General features: G+C 37.4%; 1 protein-coding gene across 2 annotated transcripts; it reads right to left on the bottom strand.

The window, feature by feature from the left end:
- Positions 1-1,201: 1,201 nt before the first annotated feature.
- On the bottom strand, positions 1,202-19,405 carry LOC145996120 (caspase-8-like). 2 transcript variants are annotated; one of them, XM_083132398.1, is made up of 6 exons: positions 19,011-19,405; positions 13,302-14,465; positions 10,439-10,655; positions 7,547-7,687; positions 5,166-5,285; positions 1,202-1,520 (listed from the first exon to the last, which is right to left on the bottom strand). In XM_083132398.1, exons 2-6 carry the CDS (start codon positions 14,415-14,417, stop codon positions 1,225-1,227), a joined length of 1,890 nt encoding a protein of 629 aa, XP_082988524.1. In that variant the 5' UTR covers positions 14,418-14,465; positions 19,011-19,405; the 3' UTR covers positions 1,202-1,224. The 2 variants fall into 2 exon arrangements, with proteins under 2 accessions (XP_082988524.1, XP_082988525.1); XM_083132399.1 differs by having other exon boundaries at positions 19,231-19,405.
- Between the last annotated feature and the right edge of the window lie 550 nt (positions 19,406-19,955).

Here is a 19,955-nt window from a genome sequence, read left to right as displayed (position 1 = left end):
CGTGATTTTGCTACAAATCCAGTCAGCTAACCAAATACTCAAGGGTGCACCTATGAAGAGGTACTCTCTCAAAACATAGTGTTAGAATAAGCATAGTTAAAAGCACTGAACAATGGATAAAGTCCAATTAACATTGTACTAAAGTACACTCTGTCCTGGGGATCTATGGAGTAAGTGAAAACAAGTCTGTGCAAGTAGTGGCTCGAGAGGGTTTGAACAATGAGCTCGTGAGAGGGGTAGTGTACCAGCAGTTTACAGCAGCATATACTGCTTTGCCCTGTCAACTAACTTTCTCCCCAACTCTTGCTTGCTCCACAGTTTCCAGAGACAAGAGTATAGAACCATTGTCACTAACATTCCAAGAATTATGAGTTACAGTATGCTGAGAATTAAGATGTAGAAACTAGGGTTGAACCGATACCACTTCGAACCGATACTCTTACCGATTCCCACCGATGCCGATACTTGAAAATTGCAATAATTAAAATTTGTTCAAAATACTGGATTGGTCAATATTAGTGTGTAAATATTCTTCTCCAATTATACCCATCAATTTACCAAGAAATTTACTTTAGAGTTTCGTGTTGGGAAACCTGATGGTAATAGACCAGTAGGAAGACCAAGTCGAAGACGGAGGGATAATGTCGAGATGGACCTAAAGGAAATTGGTAGGGATGGAAAAAGAGTATATAGATCTTGCTCAGGATAGGGACAGATGGAAGGCCTGTGTTGCTGCAGCCATGAATCTTCAGGTTCAAGAAGGGTAGAGAGTTGGAGTTAGTTATATTCAAGAATTGCATCAGAATATTAAAATAGATATTATGTAATCACACTTTATAGCTTTTTGTTCACAATTGGTGCAAAATAAAATGAAAGTTGAATTTTGTACAATTTCCAGAATAATTAAGACTCCGGGAAAGTGTCACACGTGGTATTTTTGCGGACCCCGTGCAAGACCAAAATGCCGGAAAAGTATCGGTTGGTATCGGTAGATATATTCCAACCGATACTTTCCAATACCGATACCACTGGTATCTGCTCAGCCCTAGTAGAAACTAATGTCATTATCAGAATGAAAGTTAATGAAATGGATGATAACAATGTAGAACTTTCAATTTCTATTGTCTCAATTTCCTGGTGCAATATTGAGGCAATTTTTCAAAATACAGGTTACCCCCCCCCCCCCACACACACACACACAGATTTTCAAATTTACAAATGTGTCTATTTCTTAGATTGACGTTCCAATTTGCATTGTAAAAACTCATTTGTCAGATTTGAGAATAACAGCCTTTCCGTGCGTAACGTGATAGCGTAGCTCATTCCTAACGGATGAAGTGGCAGGAACAGTTTCTTCCTCAATGTGCTCCTTTGCTCTGGTATCATGCTCCTCTCCTCATTGCCTAACCTTGTTCTCTGCTCACTAATATGAGCAACAACTTTTGTGAAGACATCCATGATATGAGAGCCTTGACTCTTCGTTTGAAGAATTTCACACAAAATCTGGATGAACCATGAACCTGAAATACAATAGTTATTGTAACTTATGCAAGATGCATACTAAATTTTATTAATTTCATATTTTTAATATGTATATGTGTGTGTGTGCCCTATGCATAAGTTAGGATGTGATTCTTTATGTTCAATAAGCAGATGTCTAGAGGCACATATTTTTGGTAAATAAAAGAGCAAAGTTTCGGTACAAAAACAAGAGCCAATTTCGGGTTCAAAAGTGATAAATAAAATAAAATTTCGCTGTTATAGAGGTGAAAAAGCAGTACATAAAATGATTTTGGTTTTAAAAAATGTGAATATAATCACAAATTTGATAAAAATACTGCACTTACTACACAAAATAAACATATCCCTTCTAATAGCACATATATTAAGTTTATTCCCGTATAAAGCTGTCCATTTTGGCTTCTCAAATATTTACAGCAGAAGTAATCAATTTTCTGTGAATTACATAACTCTCAGGATAATTCAAATTTCAGAAAGTGTCGCGTCGGAGTCTATTTCGCATTTTGCAGTTCATTTCACATTATTTCGTGACAAAACAAGGTAGGAAAATGCACCTCACCTCTAAGAAACATGAAAAATTTATATTACAATGTGTTATTTAACATTTTGTGTTTTCGTCAAAAACACAATATGCATGCCTCTACAGATGTCTTATACTGGGCGGCATGTGGTATGTAAGATATTTTGTAGGTGTGTGAAAAACAAGCAAGCACACTAGTTTTATTATTATTATTTTCAAACATGTAATGTCATGTTAAAATTGCAAGCTAATGTTTGCTATTTTATATTCATACTTATCATTAAAATACTTAAAATATGCACCTTAGAAAAACACCTAAACTTTTTGGAATATTTCTTTCAGTTACCACAAAACCCTACATGTAAACAGATATGTGTTCTTTATGTACTGTGTAACATGTAAAAGTAGCAGTTCTGAATTCTTCCACACACTATTGTTTTATAAGTGAAATTAAAATTATATTCCTTACAGAATGTGAATGCACTTGATTACAACATGATATCTCGCATTTTCAACATTGAAACTCCTTCTGTTTTCGGCAAGAATGTTTTATGTTGTGAAAAAAAAGTCACCTTACTTCACAAGATACAATTGGACAATGTATTAAGGCAACAGTATCTGACATGTTAAGTTAAAGATTATCTGTAGATGTCCATCATTGTTGTTTCTCCGTGAAAAATAGAAGTTGAGTGTTCACGCAAGGACGACGAAAGAAGTCTTATCACTTTGTTTTGTAAAAGAATGTGGAGAATAAATAGCAGTGACGGAAGGAAATAGGTCCAAGTCGCAAACGTAAAATATAATTTTAAATGGGTTCCCGCATTTATCAAAATATGTTCAAAATATGCAAAATGCATAACTATCCGGGCCATACTCATCATTATATAAATTCTTTTGAATGCATCGACACCTAATCACATATTTCTTAGAATACCCTCCCCAATGTACAGTAATAATGTAATTGGTATTTCCAGTGGAGAAGCATGGTGTCGCTGGAAGGGTAGGGATAGACGTGTGAGTTCGTGGGTGCGACTGTTTTAAAATATAAAAAAATATAACCTTTAAAGTTATTTTTGGAAAGGTAACAACATATTCTTGCATCTACCAACGTACCTGAATAGTAACTCTTGATGTGTGCTAACTCGTAAATCTTATTTCTTGATTTTATCGTAAATGGATGCTTTAGATGTCATTCGAGTGGCAGTCCTCAATGTTCTGATGCCCCTTCTTTCTTCCTATGCCCGGTAATAGGCTTTTATGCTTGTTTTTGTAGCATTCCAGAGTTATACAAGTCATTATTCCCCTTTCTCACTTCACGCTCACAACAATGAAAGCTGGCCCCCGTGGCGGAGCGGTTAGCACATCGCGCTACGATGCCAGGGGTCTTGGGTTCGAATCTCGGACTGGGTATGGATGTTTCTGTGTCCATTCGTCAATTTCATCATATCAATACTCTTCCCCATCTTCGCAAATTAGCCAAAAGTGGCACAAAAAGCGAAGTAAAAAAATACAAATCAATCAAAGGACAATAAAAAATAAATGAATAAAAAGAAAAAAACAAGATAAAATATAGGGTGAGGCACTCAAATGGGAAGATTTAAAAAATTCACAAAAATAGAGAAAGCAAATATTAGTTAATTTTTGAAGATGAATGTACTGTACATGAGTTGAAATTACTAGCGTACCTCAAAAATGTTCATTTTTTTAATATGGTGTCAGTAAGATGGCATCCTTGGTTTTGCACACATTGTTCGGAGTCTCAGAGTAAATCCGCCTATGACGTTATGCTGACATATTGGTAACCTTTTTCCTGCCTGTCCTCGATGACTATGACCCAGATGAAGAAACACTCTTCCAGCAAGATGGTGCAACTAGCCATTCTGCCAGAGTGTCTATGGATGTGCTTAGACTCGCATTTCATGGTCGTCTCATCAGCACATTTGGCAATATTCCATGGCCTGCCCATTCACCCGATTTGCCGGCTCCTGACTTTTTCCTTTGGGGTTACCTGAAATCCAAAGTTTTCAAGGACAACCCTCCAAGAACCAGGGATAATTTGAAGAAGTGAATTCGGCAAGAGATCCACAACATACCGTTGGAGATGCTACGAAGCGTCATGGGTGAATTGATTTATTCTGAGACTCCGACAATGTGTGCAACACCTAGGATGCCATCTTACTGACACCATATTAAAAAATGAACATTTTTCACATACACTAGTAATTTCAATTCATGTACAGTACATTCATGTTCAAAAATTAACTAATATTTGCTCTCTCTAATTTTTGTGAAAACAGACTTGTGTCGAGACGTGTGTAGGAAATTTGTACAGAAATTCCCAGGCGTTTCACCTCCACATAGAGATACGGTTAGACATCTTGTCCTTAAATTACGAGAAACTGGATCATTAAATTTTAAAACACCTAAGCAAAAACGACGGATTCTAACCGAACCAAAACTCGATGAAATTGGTGCAGCGTTAGAACGTTCTCCAAACAAACCTCTACGCCGTGTTTCACAGGAGATGGACGTGTCAAAATCATCAGCACATACAGCCACTAAGCTACTAAAATTAAAACCGTACTCTTATAACACAGGTTAGTGCTCGTTTTGCAATATTTATATAAATGTCTGCATATTTCCATAAAAATAAGCGGGCATTACAGGTCGGAAATGTCGGCATCTCCGTCAGCGCCGCCCGCCACGCTTCTCCCGATCTCTCGGGTGAAGATCGAAATGAACACATGGTATATTAGGGTAGGCCTGGCCTCTTATGAGGCTTCGCCACTAGGTATTTCCACACAAAGAAAGCTTATGTACAAGTTAGTTACTAGGAATGGAGCTCTCTTGAAGCTGCTCTACAAAAATAAGCCCCTACTGAGAACCAAACATGGCAGTTACTTCTAATTCCCATTTATGCCTGGAACAGGAATGGATAAACAGTTGGAAATGGAATCAGAATCGCTGTGCAATGCACTTCACACCAGGACTTAAACTTGCATCAGCTTGACTACAAGGTAACAACATTAGCTACTGCACTACTGGAGAGGATCAAGGAATCAGTGGCACTACACATGTACCAGAAGTTACAAAGTTCAGAAGAAATAAATAAATGACATCGTACCTTTTAGAAGGTCCCGGTAGGATACGTAGCCTGGGACTGTAGACAAGAATATGGCGTAATCAGATATGTCTGGACTGCTTGTTAATTTGCCATCTGCAGCAATGTCACTATGTTCCACCACTATATAAAAAAAGATTATCATGTCCATTATTCCCAATGATAACAAATACGGGGGGGGGGGGGGGGGGGAGTCAACAGGTGAAAGTTATTGACGACTGACAAAACATCTTATCTTCTCTTTCAAGTCTCACAACCTTTTTGGTATTTTCTTTTCACGAATTATAGTTGTGAAAGCAATGTAGAAAAAAACAAGAAGGGAAGTACAAGGGGAAAATATCTGCTTAATACAAATAAAGCATATGCTAACATTAAATTACTGGAAGGGCTATAGTATATAATTACAAATATCATGTAGGTATGGCAATTATTACATTTTTTTAAAATTACTCAAGGAGTTACTTAGAATTCAACACCCACAATTAAATTACACAAACTTATGAACCAGAGAAGAACACAAAGTAATGTAGACAAGGGCGTATCCAGAAATAAAATTTGGGGGTGGGGTCCAGCCAGAAGTGCCCACCCCCAAGCAATATTTGCTTTCTTTCTTTAAGTATGCTTTATGCACAGACAGGCTAATCGGGATTAGACCCACAGTTTATAGTGAGATCCTAACATGTTTGTGCCTCTACAAAGTACCGAACCCATGACCCATTGATTACGACATTGGAACTGCACCATCAGTGAGACCAATCGCTTTTCCACTTCTGACACCAAAGGAGATATTCAGCCCTTCATATTGTACATAAACCTCAATTTCCATAATACACTGAAAGGTTTCTAATTTAACTATATGCTGTGGAGAAGTATTTTTTGGCAGGATAACTTCAAATTATGACAAATTTCATGTTGAAAAATCTATTTGTCAGGTCATCAGCAGAAAGAATGAATATATTCTTGAAAAAATATTCCTCTACAATAGTACGAAGATGACTATCTCGTCTTGCATAGTGTTCTGTTATTCTTGGAATAGCTGGCTGAACTCTTCATCTGAAATCTCCTGAAGTTTCTGAAACGGTTCTGTGGCATCTCTTACATAAGGAAAAGAAGAGCCTAATTGGTGATGAGGGCTCTAAATACGTTTTACAACTGTCGAGTAAAACTGAAAACCTTTTTACAGATAAAGATTGCAATTAAGAAGGACCGGGAATTTTTCCACCTGTTCAAGCGGCTCCGGCACCCACCCAGCATCGTATAAAGTGGGTTCCTGGAAGAAACTCTGGGGGGGAGGGGGTAAAGGCAGTCAGGGGCATGGTGCTCATCACATCACCCCAACCTTGGCCGTGATCAAGAAAGTGTGGGGCCCTAACTCCACACCCCCTATACACCTTCATGGCATGGTGCAAATCACAGGGGAGCACTTTACTTTATTAAGGAAGTCCCCTTTTCAACTGCGGCTAGATCACGTTCGTCAAGAGCGCGTTTGTGACATTCTTCATATAAACTGATCTGATGTATCACTACCCAGCGTGAAACTTAAAATTTTTGGTGGATGTTATTTTCAGAATCCACAAACCGTGGACACAGAGAGAATTGTTCTATACCTGCTACATCAAGTGTCTCATAAGGAAGTATGCTGAATCTATCATAGTATTTTCAAAAAGATGGAAGAAATTTTGGGGAGGGGGGAGGGGCATACCCCCTGGATACGCCCTTGAATGTAATCAAAATTATATTGACAGCGGCAGCTAACAACAACCCAAATTACATAAAGTTTAGTGATCATTGTGCACAAACATATACTATTTACAAAAACACTAAATCTGCTAACCAAGGCAGTTCTATTAACAAAGAAAAACATTATACACTTAATATTATGAAGGCACCGATACAGGGCCAAAGTGTTACATGTATGTTTTTTTTTTACATTAATAAAACTGCCTTAGTGAGCACATTTAGTGTTTTTGTAACATGGAAACAGGGCTTAATTGTGTTACCATATGCTATTTAGTCCCTTCAAACTTCTGTCAATGTGCTTTATTACTTGTCTTTGGAAACTTACGACTTGCTTCATCATCTAAAAGGCTCAGGAAAAAAAATTATTATGCATTTAGACAAGAAACACTTGTTTGGTGAAAATAACATTTGAATAACACACTGCATTGCCCTCCAATGTAAAGCTTAGAAAAAACAAATTACGGAAAATAATGGCAGTGAACAGTCCCACTAAATTGATGAAGGGATGCCCAAAGCAAAAGAGCCATGTAAACATCAGGACTCGAACTGGTGAAAAAATTTCCATTGTCAAAAATGAAAATTATAATTACAATCCCACAGAAATAACATGTTAAAAAATTCAATAAAGAAAAAAAAATGCTTACCTCCTAATTGCGCCCTCCCCTGGCAAGCCTGAACTATAAATATTTTTGGTTTCTTTATCAACGCAGGGCACTGCTTTCCACAAAATGATTGTACTATTTCATCCAGGGAAACCGGTATGCTGTTAGAACCATAGACTGATCCTGAAAACCAAGAGTGTATTCTTAGGAATAATAAAACCAGAACAAAGAAAATCTAGGTGTTACACACTTAAAAGAACATATGAAAATAAATTTTTGAATATTTATGTAGTCATGGACACGTCTGGGTTGTAACGATTCCATTGAAAGTTAATGGACTTGATATAACCCAGAAGTGTCAGTGAGTGTACATGTAGGGATGTAAACAATCAATCTGTCACATCATATCAATAAAACTAGCAATACAATACTTCTCTAGAAGCTGGCAAGGGAAGTGGGGAGTGGAGAATTCGCTGCAGATCAACCAGACAACAACGGTGATGTTGAGAGATATGATGTGGCGGAAATAAGTACCATGTGAATCTCGTTCTGCTGCGTTTCTTATCGTGTTGGACTGGTCGCTTCCCCGCTCCCTACTTCCCTTGTCAGCTTCTAGAGTGCCAGCCGTAAGAACTGAAAAGACCTATATTATAAGAATGGATTAAAAGTAATTAATTCTTGTGTCCGCGTGGCTTTCCTAACGAAGGCTCAACTGGTAATAGTATGAATAACTATGCAATACATTCTAACCTAGATATGGTTGACTACCATATTGCTGCAGATTTTAAAATTCAGCTAGCAACAGTGAAAATAATATAATGTATATTGGCATTTATATTCTGATTTAATGACACATGTGATACAGAAAACACAAAAATTTTAAAAAACACTTGCAGTACTCGTTATTTAAAAAAGGAAAAGTTCCATAAGCGAACTCAAAATAAATTTTTTTAAAATATAAAAATATTAGAACTCATTTGAAAATTCAAGTGTCGGGTGAACGTTTTCAGGTGCCATGGCAACCTAGGCCCGTAGCTAGAACTGATCTCCCGGGGGGTTTTACAGTTTATCACGGGGGCTTTATAAACCAAGTATATTTTTTCAAAAGTTTAAGTGTTAATGAAGGTAAATTATGTGTGTGTGTGGGGGGGGGGGGTTCATTAAGTCACATAAAATTTAGAAATATACAAAAAACACATTTTTCTATATCTTTTAAAACATCGTTTGAAGCGTTAATTGACTGCTACTGAAATCATCCCTTACTGCACACTCCATACTACTTTTGATGATACAGATATTTATATCACACAAGAATAAATGCACGATATTCAATCATAGTGCCTACAGTACATTTCACTCCCGGCGGAAGCAATGAAACACCCCTTCCTTCCCAAAACTTGGGATATGTTGACCTTTCACGCAGATGCGGAGGGAATTTGCACGATGGCATCAAAGTCGCAGATTTTTGTCTAAAGGAAGGCCACAACAGGGGCAACGAAGGTACAGATAAAAAATGTAACACTAGCTGCTAATATATATTTTGCAAATTATGCAAAATAGTGTTGCCTAATGTCAATGGGGCTGACGGCAGTTCCAGTGGGGGCCCCCCCCCCCCCCGACCCCCTGCCTGGCTACGAGCCTGAACCAGGCACCCTGTATTTGTTTACCCCTTCCAATAACTAATATCCTACTGATCCAATATAAAATTACAAATGGTCTTGTAACATGAATAGTTCATTAACCTCCTTAATTAACATATGTAACCATTAGGTTGCAAGAGGTTTCGCTGTAGAAAAAGAAACTGCGCAATTAGGCATTCATATCATGAAATTACATTTCAATGCTGTATCCCTACATAGGGTTTCATGCTACACCAGTTATCTTACTATAAAAAAAAAATTATTAAATGCTACATTTGAGTGTTCTGTGTCCCCCTTCAGAATGTGGAATTTTTAACTTCAATGAATACACAGAATGTTAATGATATAATAATCAGCATCCCAATCAACAATGATATGTTTTACATAGGCCAACATATTTCTTAAATTTACCGTATTTACTGTCACATAAGATGCACCCTGTTTCTGGCAATTTTTGTGGAAGAATTTTTATCACTGAATATTATCATTATTTTACAAATATGAAGAAATGTGTTGGTCTACCTTCAACAAATAACTTATATAATCTAACTAGGAACGTATACATTTTAATAGGGCTGAGCCGATGCGATACTCTTAGCGATTCCCACAGATACCGATACTTGAAAATTGCAATAAGTAAAATTTCTTGTAAATATTGATTAATATTGGTGTGTAAATATTCTTCTCCAATTATATGCATCCAAGAAATTTGCTTTAGCATATTCCAAAATATGCTTTTTTTTTGGCAAAATTTGTGTAAAATATAAAGAAAGTTTGAATTTTGCATAATTTCCAGGATAATTAAACTCCGTGAAAGTGTCGCGTGGCATTTTTGCAAGCCCTGTGAAACACCAATATGATGGATAGTATCGGTAGATGAATTTCATCGACACTTTCCGACATCGATACCACTGGTATCGGCCAATACAGATACATCAGCATCGGCTCAACCTTACATTTTAATCTTATTTGTCAAAACCAAGACATCAATCTACAGAGCTAAATGAAGTGTCACTTGAAACCTCTTCAAAATCAGAAACTGTGTCCTCACACAACAAACTGTACTAATGCCACACTTTTTAAAATGATTTAACCACTGTCTTAGTTTTCACGGCATCCCATGAAGCTTTGATCCATTCACTAACTTCTTCCTGATGGTGTAACCTGACTATTGACATATTTTTTAAAAAAAAAAATGTGTCTTAAATGCCGGCAAATAGGTTATTGGATTAGCTACTTACTAAACTTATTCCAACTGGCAATTCATACACAATACGATAAAACGTGAAATTACCTTTTTCTCCATGGGATAATATGCAAAAAACAAAGCATGAATAGTCATCTTTAATTTCCTTTGTTCTTAGCACATGAATAAGCTCAAGAATTTTGTCATGCGGCAAGTTTTCCCACAGTTTTATTTTCAAACCAAACATCAAGAAAGTTTCTGACAGTGCATCTCTATCCACATCTGTACCAAGGCGATCTTCTAATTCATCCTCAGGAAGGTATCTCTGGAAATACGACACTTAATGTAAGCATTTAAGTTTTCAGAGTATCTTCTTGCAATTTTTTCATCTTTATCATACTCCAACTGTTGGAACCAAACGTTACTGTACATTTCTTGAAAATATTGAAAAGTTATCGGAAGATTTAGATTTGATCAGATAATGAACCTGGAATTCTGGCATTTCATGTCGGTGATTGATTGATTGACTAATCACAAGGAGGATACCAATTAGAAGATAAAATTGATGAAAGGACACTCGCAGAAAACAACTATGCTCAGGGTGGGATTCGAAATCCAGAACCTCTGGGGCACACCAAGTATGTTGGAACGAGCAACCTGCTTACTGCCTTCATGTATATCTATTCTATTTACCTCATACAACTTTTTCTTGTATGCTTTGATAAACCCCACTGTCAATTGATTTATGATGTATATACAGTAAACTCTCATTTATCCGTACTTCTGCATATGCCTATTTGTAGGTATAACTTTGTGTTAATATTAAAGGTACTTATAATGAAATCTGAAAATCCTAATTTTTCGTACATAATATATTCATACCGAGCTGCTATGGGGAGGGATTGTATATTTTTATTAGGTCCCTCACCTGCGAAAGGTGCACTTTTTTCACTTTTCTAACTTTTTAATAATTTCTAGAAAAAAAGGGGGGCATGTCTAAGGGTTGAAACTTGGTGAATGAGCACATCTATATCAGAGCTCTTTATCCAGTAAAGCTCAACTTCCTGCCCATTTTCCGTCTTGCAAATATTATCTGCTAAAATCGGGACTACTTTTTCAAATGTGAATTTCACCCTTTCATAATTCATATACAGGGTGGCTCAAAAAGTCACTTAACACCCTCGGTACAAGGCCACTGCAGCACGCAACGTGGAAATGGTGATGACCAATCATTGCCAGACCAAGGGGGAACCACATTGACGCCACCCGCACGGTCGGCGGCCATCTTGATGTACGTCATCTTGAATTCAACTTCAGAATTTTAAATGGGAAGGGGGTGATATGATATATCAAATCAGGCTAGAATTCCACGAGAAATGCAATGGTGAAGTATTTTCTGACGTATCTTTAACCAGTAAAAAGTTATTACTGAATTCTTGTACCAATTTGCTTCTTTTCGAGGTGTTAGAAAAATGCCTTCAAATTTGTTTAGCGCATCGGTAATGCATCGAGATCAAAGTGATGTCTAGGGAGAGAAGTTCGCATGCCATTGCACACGATTTTAATCGGATACATCCATGAAGAGCTGCGCATTATGAATGGTTGTAGCGAACAATTATCAGTGTGACGCTTCCATTAAATGAAAAGTTTTCACAGTGAGAAGGCTAATGTTTATGTTCATAAGGAAATTCATAAACAGAATATTCAATGCTTTTCATCTGATAACCCATTTTCGACAGATCAAAGCTGAATGGTTAGTGCTGGTAAGTTAATGGTGTGGCGTGCTGTGTGGAACACAATTGGTTAGTCAATTTTCCATCAATAGAACCTGAAATGCTTAGGGCTACTTGGATTTGTTAAATAAACAGGTTTTTTCATCCTTGCTTATGGAAGAAGGTACTTATTACAGAGTTTTTTCAATAGGGAGGAACACCAGAACACTATGGGAACGTTGTGAAGCAGTTTATGTCCAAAGTTAGTTATCAGATGACAAGGGTCGCATATTCTGTTTATGAACTTCCTTATGAACATAAACATTAGGCTTGTCACTGTGAAGGACTTTTAATTCAGTGGAAGCGTCACACTGTAAATTGTTCACGACAACCATTCATAATGCATAGCTCTTCGTGGACATATCCGATTAGAATCGTGCAATGGCACGAACTTCTCTCCCTAGACAACACTTTGATCTCGATGCATTACCGATGCGCTAAACAAATTTTAAGGCATTTTTCTAACAACTCGAAAAGGAGCAAATTGGTACAAGAATTCAATCATAACTTTTTACTGGTTAAAGATACGTCGAAAAAACCTTCACCGTTGCATTTCTCGTGAAATTCTAGCCTGATTTGATATATCATATCACCCCCTTCCCATTTAAAATTCTGAAGTTGAATTCAAGATGGCGTACATCAAGATGGCCGCCGACTGCGCGGGTGGCGTCAATGTGGTTCCCCCTTCGCGTGATAACGATTAGTCATCACCATTTCCATGTTGCGCGCTGGAGTGGCCTTGTACCGGGGGTGTTAAGTGACTTTTTGAGCCACCCTGTATAACAATGGCTAATACACAGTCTTGTAGCTTACAGTTTGCTGATCATTTGGTTTTTGTTCCACACCGATAGGATAATTAGGGGCTGAGATATTTCAGATTCAGTAACCCCTTACGACACCACCAAATGGCGGTTCTTTGAAAACAAATATGGCTGCCACTCGAAACCTACAGCCACTAAAGTTAAAATAATGACTGTTTTCAACTAACAACATGGTAAAGTAACTGCACAGAAAAAAATAGATTTTTTAAAAATTGTTGAGCAACAAGAACATGGATTGTCACTTTTCGAACAGTTTTGCAGGTATAGCTACTAGTTTTGCAGGTATAGCTACTTCATGCAATACCAGTCTTACAAAGTACAATTTGGACTATATGCAAAATCATTCTCTATTATCAATAAAACAAGGAAACCACTTACAGCCAACCCGGGTCTGGTGTCCCTGTAAAAATTCTTCTGGTTAATAATAACACACAACCCCACAGCGTTTGGATTTATAGGATATGTATCGTCTGTTACATCACCGTGTACACTCTGGTCATCGGAAATCTTAGACGCGACACTGTGCGAACGAGACATGGGCTGCGATCCAAACGAACACACAGATTCCGATTTCATCTTACTGGATGGCACGCCCAGAAATATATTTTTCTGTACTTTTCCAAAATGTTCAGCAATAACTTCCATTTGATCACAGTCGTTTTCTGCTTCTGACAAATTTTCTGCCAGTTCCTCAAACCCCATTTTCTCCAAGTGGCTTATAAGTTTACGCAAGCCACCTTTCCCTGCCACTATGTACTTATGTGATAGCCACTGCAACATGTTCATTTCCAAGTACAGATTTTCAAATTTCTCCAGCCTCTTACCCTCTGAAGTCAAGTCTTGCTGGACAAACTGCACTAGAGAGTCAACCTGATACTCTTCTAGATTTTCGCACACGGCATACAATGCTTTCCTCATATTGTTGATGAAGAATGAACGACAATTCATGGATGATAATCTGGACGTTAACTTTTCATCATTCACATGCAAATCGCTGATCAACTTGAAGTTTTGGATAAGGCACAATGATTCTAAAAATTTAAACTGCCACACGGGATCATCCGATTGCATATTCCTTGCCCAATCTGACAGCAAGCCAACGTGTGACAAACTCCCGCTTTTGAGACTCATGTGCAAGGCTTGCAGGCGCTGAAATGCCAAATCTTCACTAGAATAGAGAAGAAATACGAGAGACACTTTCTCGTAAAAATCCAAGTCCTTCTCGAGATCGTCTATAATTTCAGGTGTGATCGATTTAAGCAGATTACTGGTCTGACTGTCTATAACCACGTTGGAATCACTTTCAACATCTTCTGACGCAGGAATCTCATATTCTCTCGCTTGTGATAGGAGATTGCCTGAAACCTTTCCAGCATCAACAAATACTTCACTTTTAGAATCATCTGTAACAATTCCAGAGTCTGTTGATGTAACACTTTTAGTATCGAACTCGTAACTGTGTTCCATTGTTTTCTTGTGGAGTTCCTCAGTCATACTGACTGTACTACGAAGATAACAGCATCATACAAAAACGATTGGAATCTGAAATGAACAATTGTGTAAAATTAGCAGAATAATACATCAGGGTGTCCACCAAAATTAACAAATACAAAATTCTTGACTTTTTCTTTGACCTTTCATTCATTTTTCTTAACATTTATTTAATCGCCCCTTGCTTAGGTATAGTTGGAAATAAAGAAAATATATATTTCTATTCAATGAAAAAACCCTACCACAGCCGGTTAAGAAAGAAAACTGAAGTTGTACTCTAACAAGAGATTTAATTATTAATGCATGTAAAAATTAATACTACAGACTTCATCCTGCATGGGGAATGGTCACATTACTTTAATATTTTTACAAAATTTCATACATATATTAATGTAACCCTTAAGAAACAAAGCGAAAAATTCCTAACTACAACTCAATAATATAATTTTACGTTTCCAAATATTCAACTTCATCAAATCCCAGTACAGGTATAAAACAATGTGGAACTGATCTTGGACATGCACCCCTATAACAGTTGACTCACTTCTTGTAACAATTGAAGTTGGTTGGTTGTTAGCCAGCCCGCATCGAATGTTGATACTCTTGTGATTGTGAACAAATTTAGTAAACTATTTTGGCACGATTGATTGATTGATTTAGTTAGTTGATTCGAGTTTTGTGCCTCTTGGCTAATTTGCGAAGATGGGGATGAGTGATGTGGACATTCACAAACAACCAAGCCCAAGCGGGATTCGAACCCGGGACCCTTGACGTCGCAGCGTGATGTGCTAGGTAAAGAAACTAAAGGAAATAATGTTGAGTATGTAATTGGAAAGTTTAGTGTTGTTACAATGTTGTAATTCGAGTTCTCCAGAGAGGAAACACTTTATTGCTAACTACTATAGGAAGCGAAGTCATGTGGAGGAACCTTCTGCATGTTCGATCGTAAAAGAAAAGTTATTCTATGGTGAGGTGTGTGAGAACTAACGGTCTGTACACGATCTTAGCCAGAATATTTAAAATATATTTCCCTACAGAAGAGTGACAGCATATTTTTGGAAAGGAACGACAGGATTAAAGGAAGATTGAAGACGTTCAGCTCCACATCATCAAGGTTTATACCCCCCCCCCCCCCCAATTCCCGCAATATGTATAGTTCTTCCGTGTATGTGTCAAGTGAATTTAAATAAATATAGCAACAAAGAATAGTAACCAAAAAAAAAAAGGTAAAGCAAGGGTAGGTAGTTTCATGCCAAGTGTTGTAGGCATCCTTGGTTACAAAGAATAATTATAAAATATGGTAAATATGCGATATCGCCCGGACGGATTTCTTCAAATTTACAGGAGAAAGTACTTACTGAAATGAGTTTCTTTAGCATTCTGGACGTTCTTGGAGGTATTTTCTTTCAGAGAAAGTAAAAACTTCGTAGTTTAATGCTGCCGAACAAGAATGAATCACTTTTTACGTAAGAAATTGGCACTGCCTGCCACATTATGCCATTGTTTCTATTGTGTGCTTGCAGATGGCGAGAGCGTTGAAAGTCACGCGATTTCTGCAGTGTTTCCAAATGTGCCTTCTTTTTACGAAAATTTCTATTTTTAACTATGTTCGCCGCACTTTCTTTTTCGATGAATTTAGGGGTGAAATGAGTGCTAATGGAACCTAACCTAACCTTGTGTGAATGGTTTGTGGGGCTATCCGTGGATGGTTTTTGGGGCTAACGTCAATGGTTTGTGGGGCTACCCATGGATGGATTTTGGGGCTAACATGCATGGTTTGTGAAGGTAAACATGAAAAAAAAAATCGAAATAGTACGTAATTTTCCATCATGAAGGTTTGAAAAACACTGCTCTCTCACTGAAAATCGACAAAACACAAGCTGGCGCGTCATGACGCGTGATGATCCATTACGAGTGCACGCCATATTGTCTATTACAGAAGCAGAACAAGTTAGACAAATAATCAATCGTAATATGAAAAGTTGACAGTATTTTATGGAAAAAGGCATAACTTCACCTTAAAGAATGTTCCGCAAGGCAAAATAGGTAAGTACCAGTGGTAAAATTAAGGAAATAAATGAGTGAAAGGTGTCCGGGCGTTATCGCATATTTACCTAAAATATTATTGTATCTCAACAAATAAATACAGGAAGCTAGCCGCTCAGCATACTTCGGTTGCACCTGTAAACCACTGATGTCAGGTGCCTGGGCCTTGTTCTTTTTATCATCAATACTGAGCTTCACTGTCTATAGTGTACAAATACTTTAAATTAAAAGTTCACCTTCATAACACAGTTGTCTAGATTCTAATAAATTTAATGTAAAAAATCCAGTTTAATTTTTCGCTTTTGAATGGTGAAGTAAACCCGGGATATCAGTCCATCAAAACTTCAAATATACACATTTTTACTGATATACAATGTAAATTCACTATACTGTAAAAATTGCAAAAATTCTTGACCTCAAGCATAATTTCTTGACTGGTAGACAGACACCCTATACATAGCATCTTTATTTGTGTATTTCTTTTGTTTCTCTTATTCTATGCCCTTCTCCAATTGTTGGCAAATCATAACCAATGGCATGACTCAAACCTAAAGTGACCAGATTATGAAAGAAAAAAACTGGATAGAAAAATTCACATATTTTAATATAATCTGCAAAGCACTGCACACATCAGCTAAGTGTGTTTTCAAAACAGACCTGCAGTCGGTTTGCACGCTGAGCGACAAAAGTCGGTACATCAATTGTTTATGCTCCCACATAACTGCAGTGTTGCAGACTTTTAATATAAACCATGGAGTGAACACAGAATACAGAGAATGTCTCCAATTTTGTTAATATTTGGTATACTAACTAATTTTGGCCTTCTAATCACAAATCTGTTGTTAAAATGTGGGGATCATGTGTGGAAATCGAGGAAAAAAGCACATATAATTGAATATTTTTTTTTAGAGCTGTATCGCATTGTTTTACGAACAAAATTTTAACTAAACTTGCCTAACTTGAAATAATTCGTGGGGCTATCCCTGAATGATTCCTGGGGCTATCCATAAATGGTTTGTGGGGCCCGTGCATGGTTCGTGGGGCTACCTGTGCATAATGTACTGATCAGAAGGCCAAAATTAGTTAATATACCAAATATTAACGAAATTCAAGATACTTTCTTAACCTAACCTTACCGGAAAAATTTTTGTGCGATATCAGTTAAATCTTTTCGCAATGAGCACATATTGTAACAAAATATAAGTTTCGTATCACTAGCTTCCTCACTGCGCAAAATGCCATTTTGTACAAGAACGCTCGAACACCGTTGCCAAACCTACCTCTAATCAACGTTCGGCATGCTCTTCTACCTAGGCGTTCTCACTTTCAGCAACCACTAATGCTCTGCAATTAACAAGGGAACAGTATGGCAACGCTGTAGACAGCACAACGAATGTCTAACGTTACTTGAGCATATCATCAAAGATAGTTGTTATGTGTATGTATGGAGAACGATAACGGTAATGAAAAACGTAATTTTCCAACATATATAGACGTAAGTGTACAATTTTTACACGTGACCCCCACATCTGAACTCTAGATACGTTACCAGGACTGCATATTTAGTGAGTATGAGAAGTATGAAAGGAATTGTAGACATTCTCTATATTGTGCATCATACCTAAACCACTGATGTGTCCTTACTCAAACCTTCTGGGGCAAAATTGTTGAGTCAACTACTCAATGGGCTATGCCAACAAATAGACTACTTATACAATAGACACATACATATACATAACACATAGTACTTCCTTTTCTGAAAATGCTGTGTATCTTTGGGGGTTGGGTGGAGGGGGGGGGGGACTTACAGCCCTAAACCTGACTAGCCTAACTTAAGTACGAAACCCCTTCACAGCATACACATGGCATAGATGGCAGCAGCAGTCCATAACCAGTACGACATATAAACGAATGGTAGTTGCAAGAGAAGAACCATATAGAGTATACAGAAGAGAAAAACCAATTTTAAGCAAACATGCAGTAAGTAATTGCTGAAATTCCGAAGCATGCGTCAACAGACAGACATCAAACCATGATAAAAATGCCTGCGTACCATGATGAAATCGGAATTAAACAATCGGAACTTGGGCCCTAAATGTTTTAAAGATGGCAGCACTAGAACCTTACCTAAACAACAATCAATAAATGACACATAAAATCCATTGGGGATAGAAAATATGATTCTTCAAGAAAGACACCACAAGTCTTAAATGTGCCTGAGCATACATATGTGCAGGGAATGCATATGATGTAGAATAGGTGTAGGCATAATGAAGAGATCAATATCCAGCAACTGGAAGTTGGGCCCTATTGATTTTAATTAGTTGTGCAAGGAAATAACAGTTCAATTACAAGAAGTACTAAATTACAGAATATAACTCTGATTTTCATCTATCTCTCACGGATAGCGCCGCCAAAAGTTGTCATCTTGGAGAAAAGAAAAGTGAATGTGAACAGTCAGTTTCAGCTTCGTTCACAATCATTAACGAACAGTTTCAGGTAATGGTAATATTCCATAAACGGGCACCAGAAATAGCATTATGTACTCACACACGTTCCTCCTCTATGTAGTTGTTCTCTTATTTGTTCCTCTTCTATGTAGTTGTTATCTTATTTTCCATGTACAGAAAAATATACAGGCTATATACATTATTCTTGGCAGTACTAATACGTTCTACAGACTCGTAACACAGAAAAATCATTACAATTGGTCATCATGAATTAACTGGCAAGTTTTCCCCTACACGGTTAAGCAAATTACATTCCTTACATTGTTTTTCAACATGATTTTAGTCAAGGGAAAATCCCGAGCTTCCGTCTGGTCACTGTCAGTCACCATCTTGCATTAACACACATGAACAAAATAAATTATTTCCATTTCTCTTTTGCGTTTAGTTAATGCGATGTTTTAAAACGGAACAGGTCAACTTGTCAAACATTGAGACTCTTCTGCTTACACCAATGTAAAACACCGTCCTTCGATTCCTGTCTTTGTCTGTGGTCATTGGCGGCATGGACGCGTAACTTGGAACCTAATTTTCAGGGGCAGAATTAAACTTGAGCCTAATTTTGAGGGGGCAGAATTAAACGAGCTAATTTTGAGGGGCAGAATTACACTGGACCTAATTTTGAGGCGGCAGTATTAAACTTGAGCCAATTTTGAGGGGCAGAATTAAACGAGCTAATTTTGAGTGGCAGAATTACACTGGACCTAATTTTGAGGGGACAGAATTAAACGGCCTAATTTTGAGGGGGCAGAATCAGACTTGGGCCTAATTTTGAGGAGCAGAATCAAACTAGGCCTAATTTTGAGGGTCAGAATCAAACTAGGCTTAATATTGAGGGGGCAGAATTAAACTGGACCTAATTTCGAGGGGGCAGAATTAAACTGGCCTAATTTTGAGGGGCTAGAATCAAACCTGGGGCATAACTTTGGGAGAAGAGATTCGAAAAGTTATCCATTTCATAAAAATAGAGTCCAGGATTTTTTGCTAA

Source organism: Lepisma saccharinum, chromosome 12 (genome assembly GCF_977018435.1).
Source record: "Lepisma saccharinum chromosome 12, izLepSacc3.1, whole genome shotgun sequence".
NCBI classification, from domain to species: Eukaryota; Metazoa; Arthropoda; class Insecta; order Zygentoma; family Lepismatidae; genus Lepisma; species Lepisma saccharinum.
The sequence above is the reverse complement of the archived record's forward strand: the minus strand, read 5'-3'. Positions and strand labels throughout refer to the sequence as shown.

Coding starts and splice junctions, on each gene's coding strand:
- LOC145996120 (XM_083132398.1), bottom strand. CDS start 14,417: ATGACTGAGGAACTCCACAAGAAAACAATGGAACACAGTTACGAGTTC. Junction 7,688..10,438: donor ATTATCCCATGGAGAAAAAG/GTAATTTCACGT, acceptor CTTGGTTTTCAG/GATCAGTCTATGGTTCTAAC. Junction 1,521..5,165: donor CTACCGGGACCTTCTAAAAG/GTACGATGTCAT, acceptor ATTGTATTTCAG/GTTCATGGTTCATCCAGATT.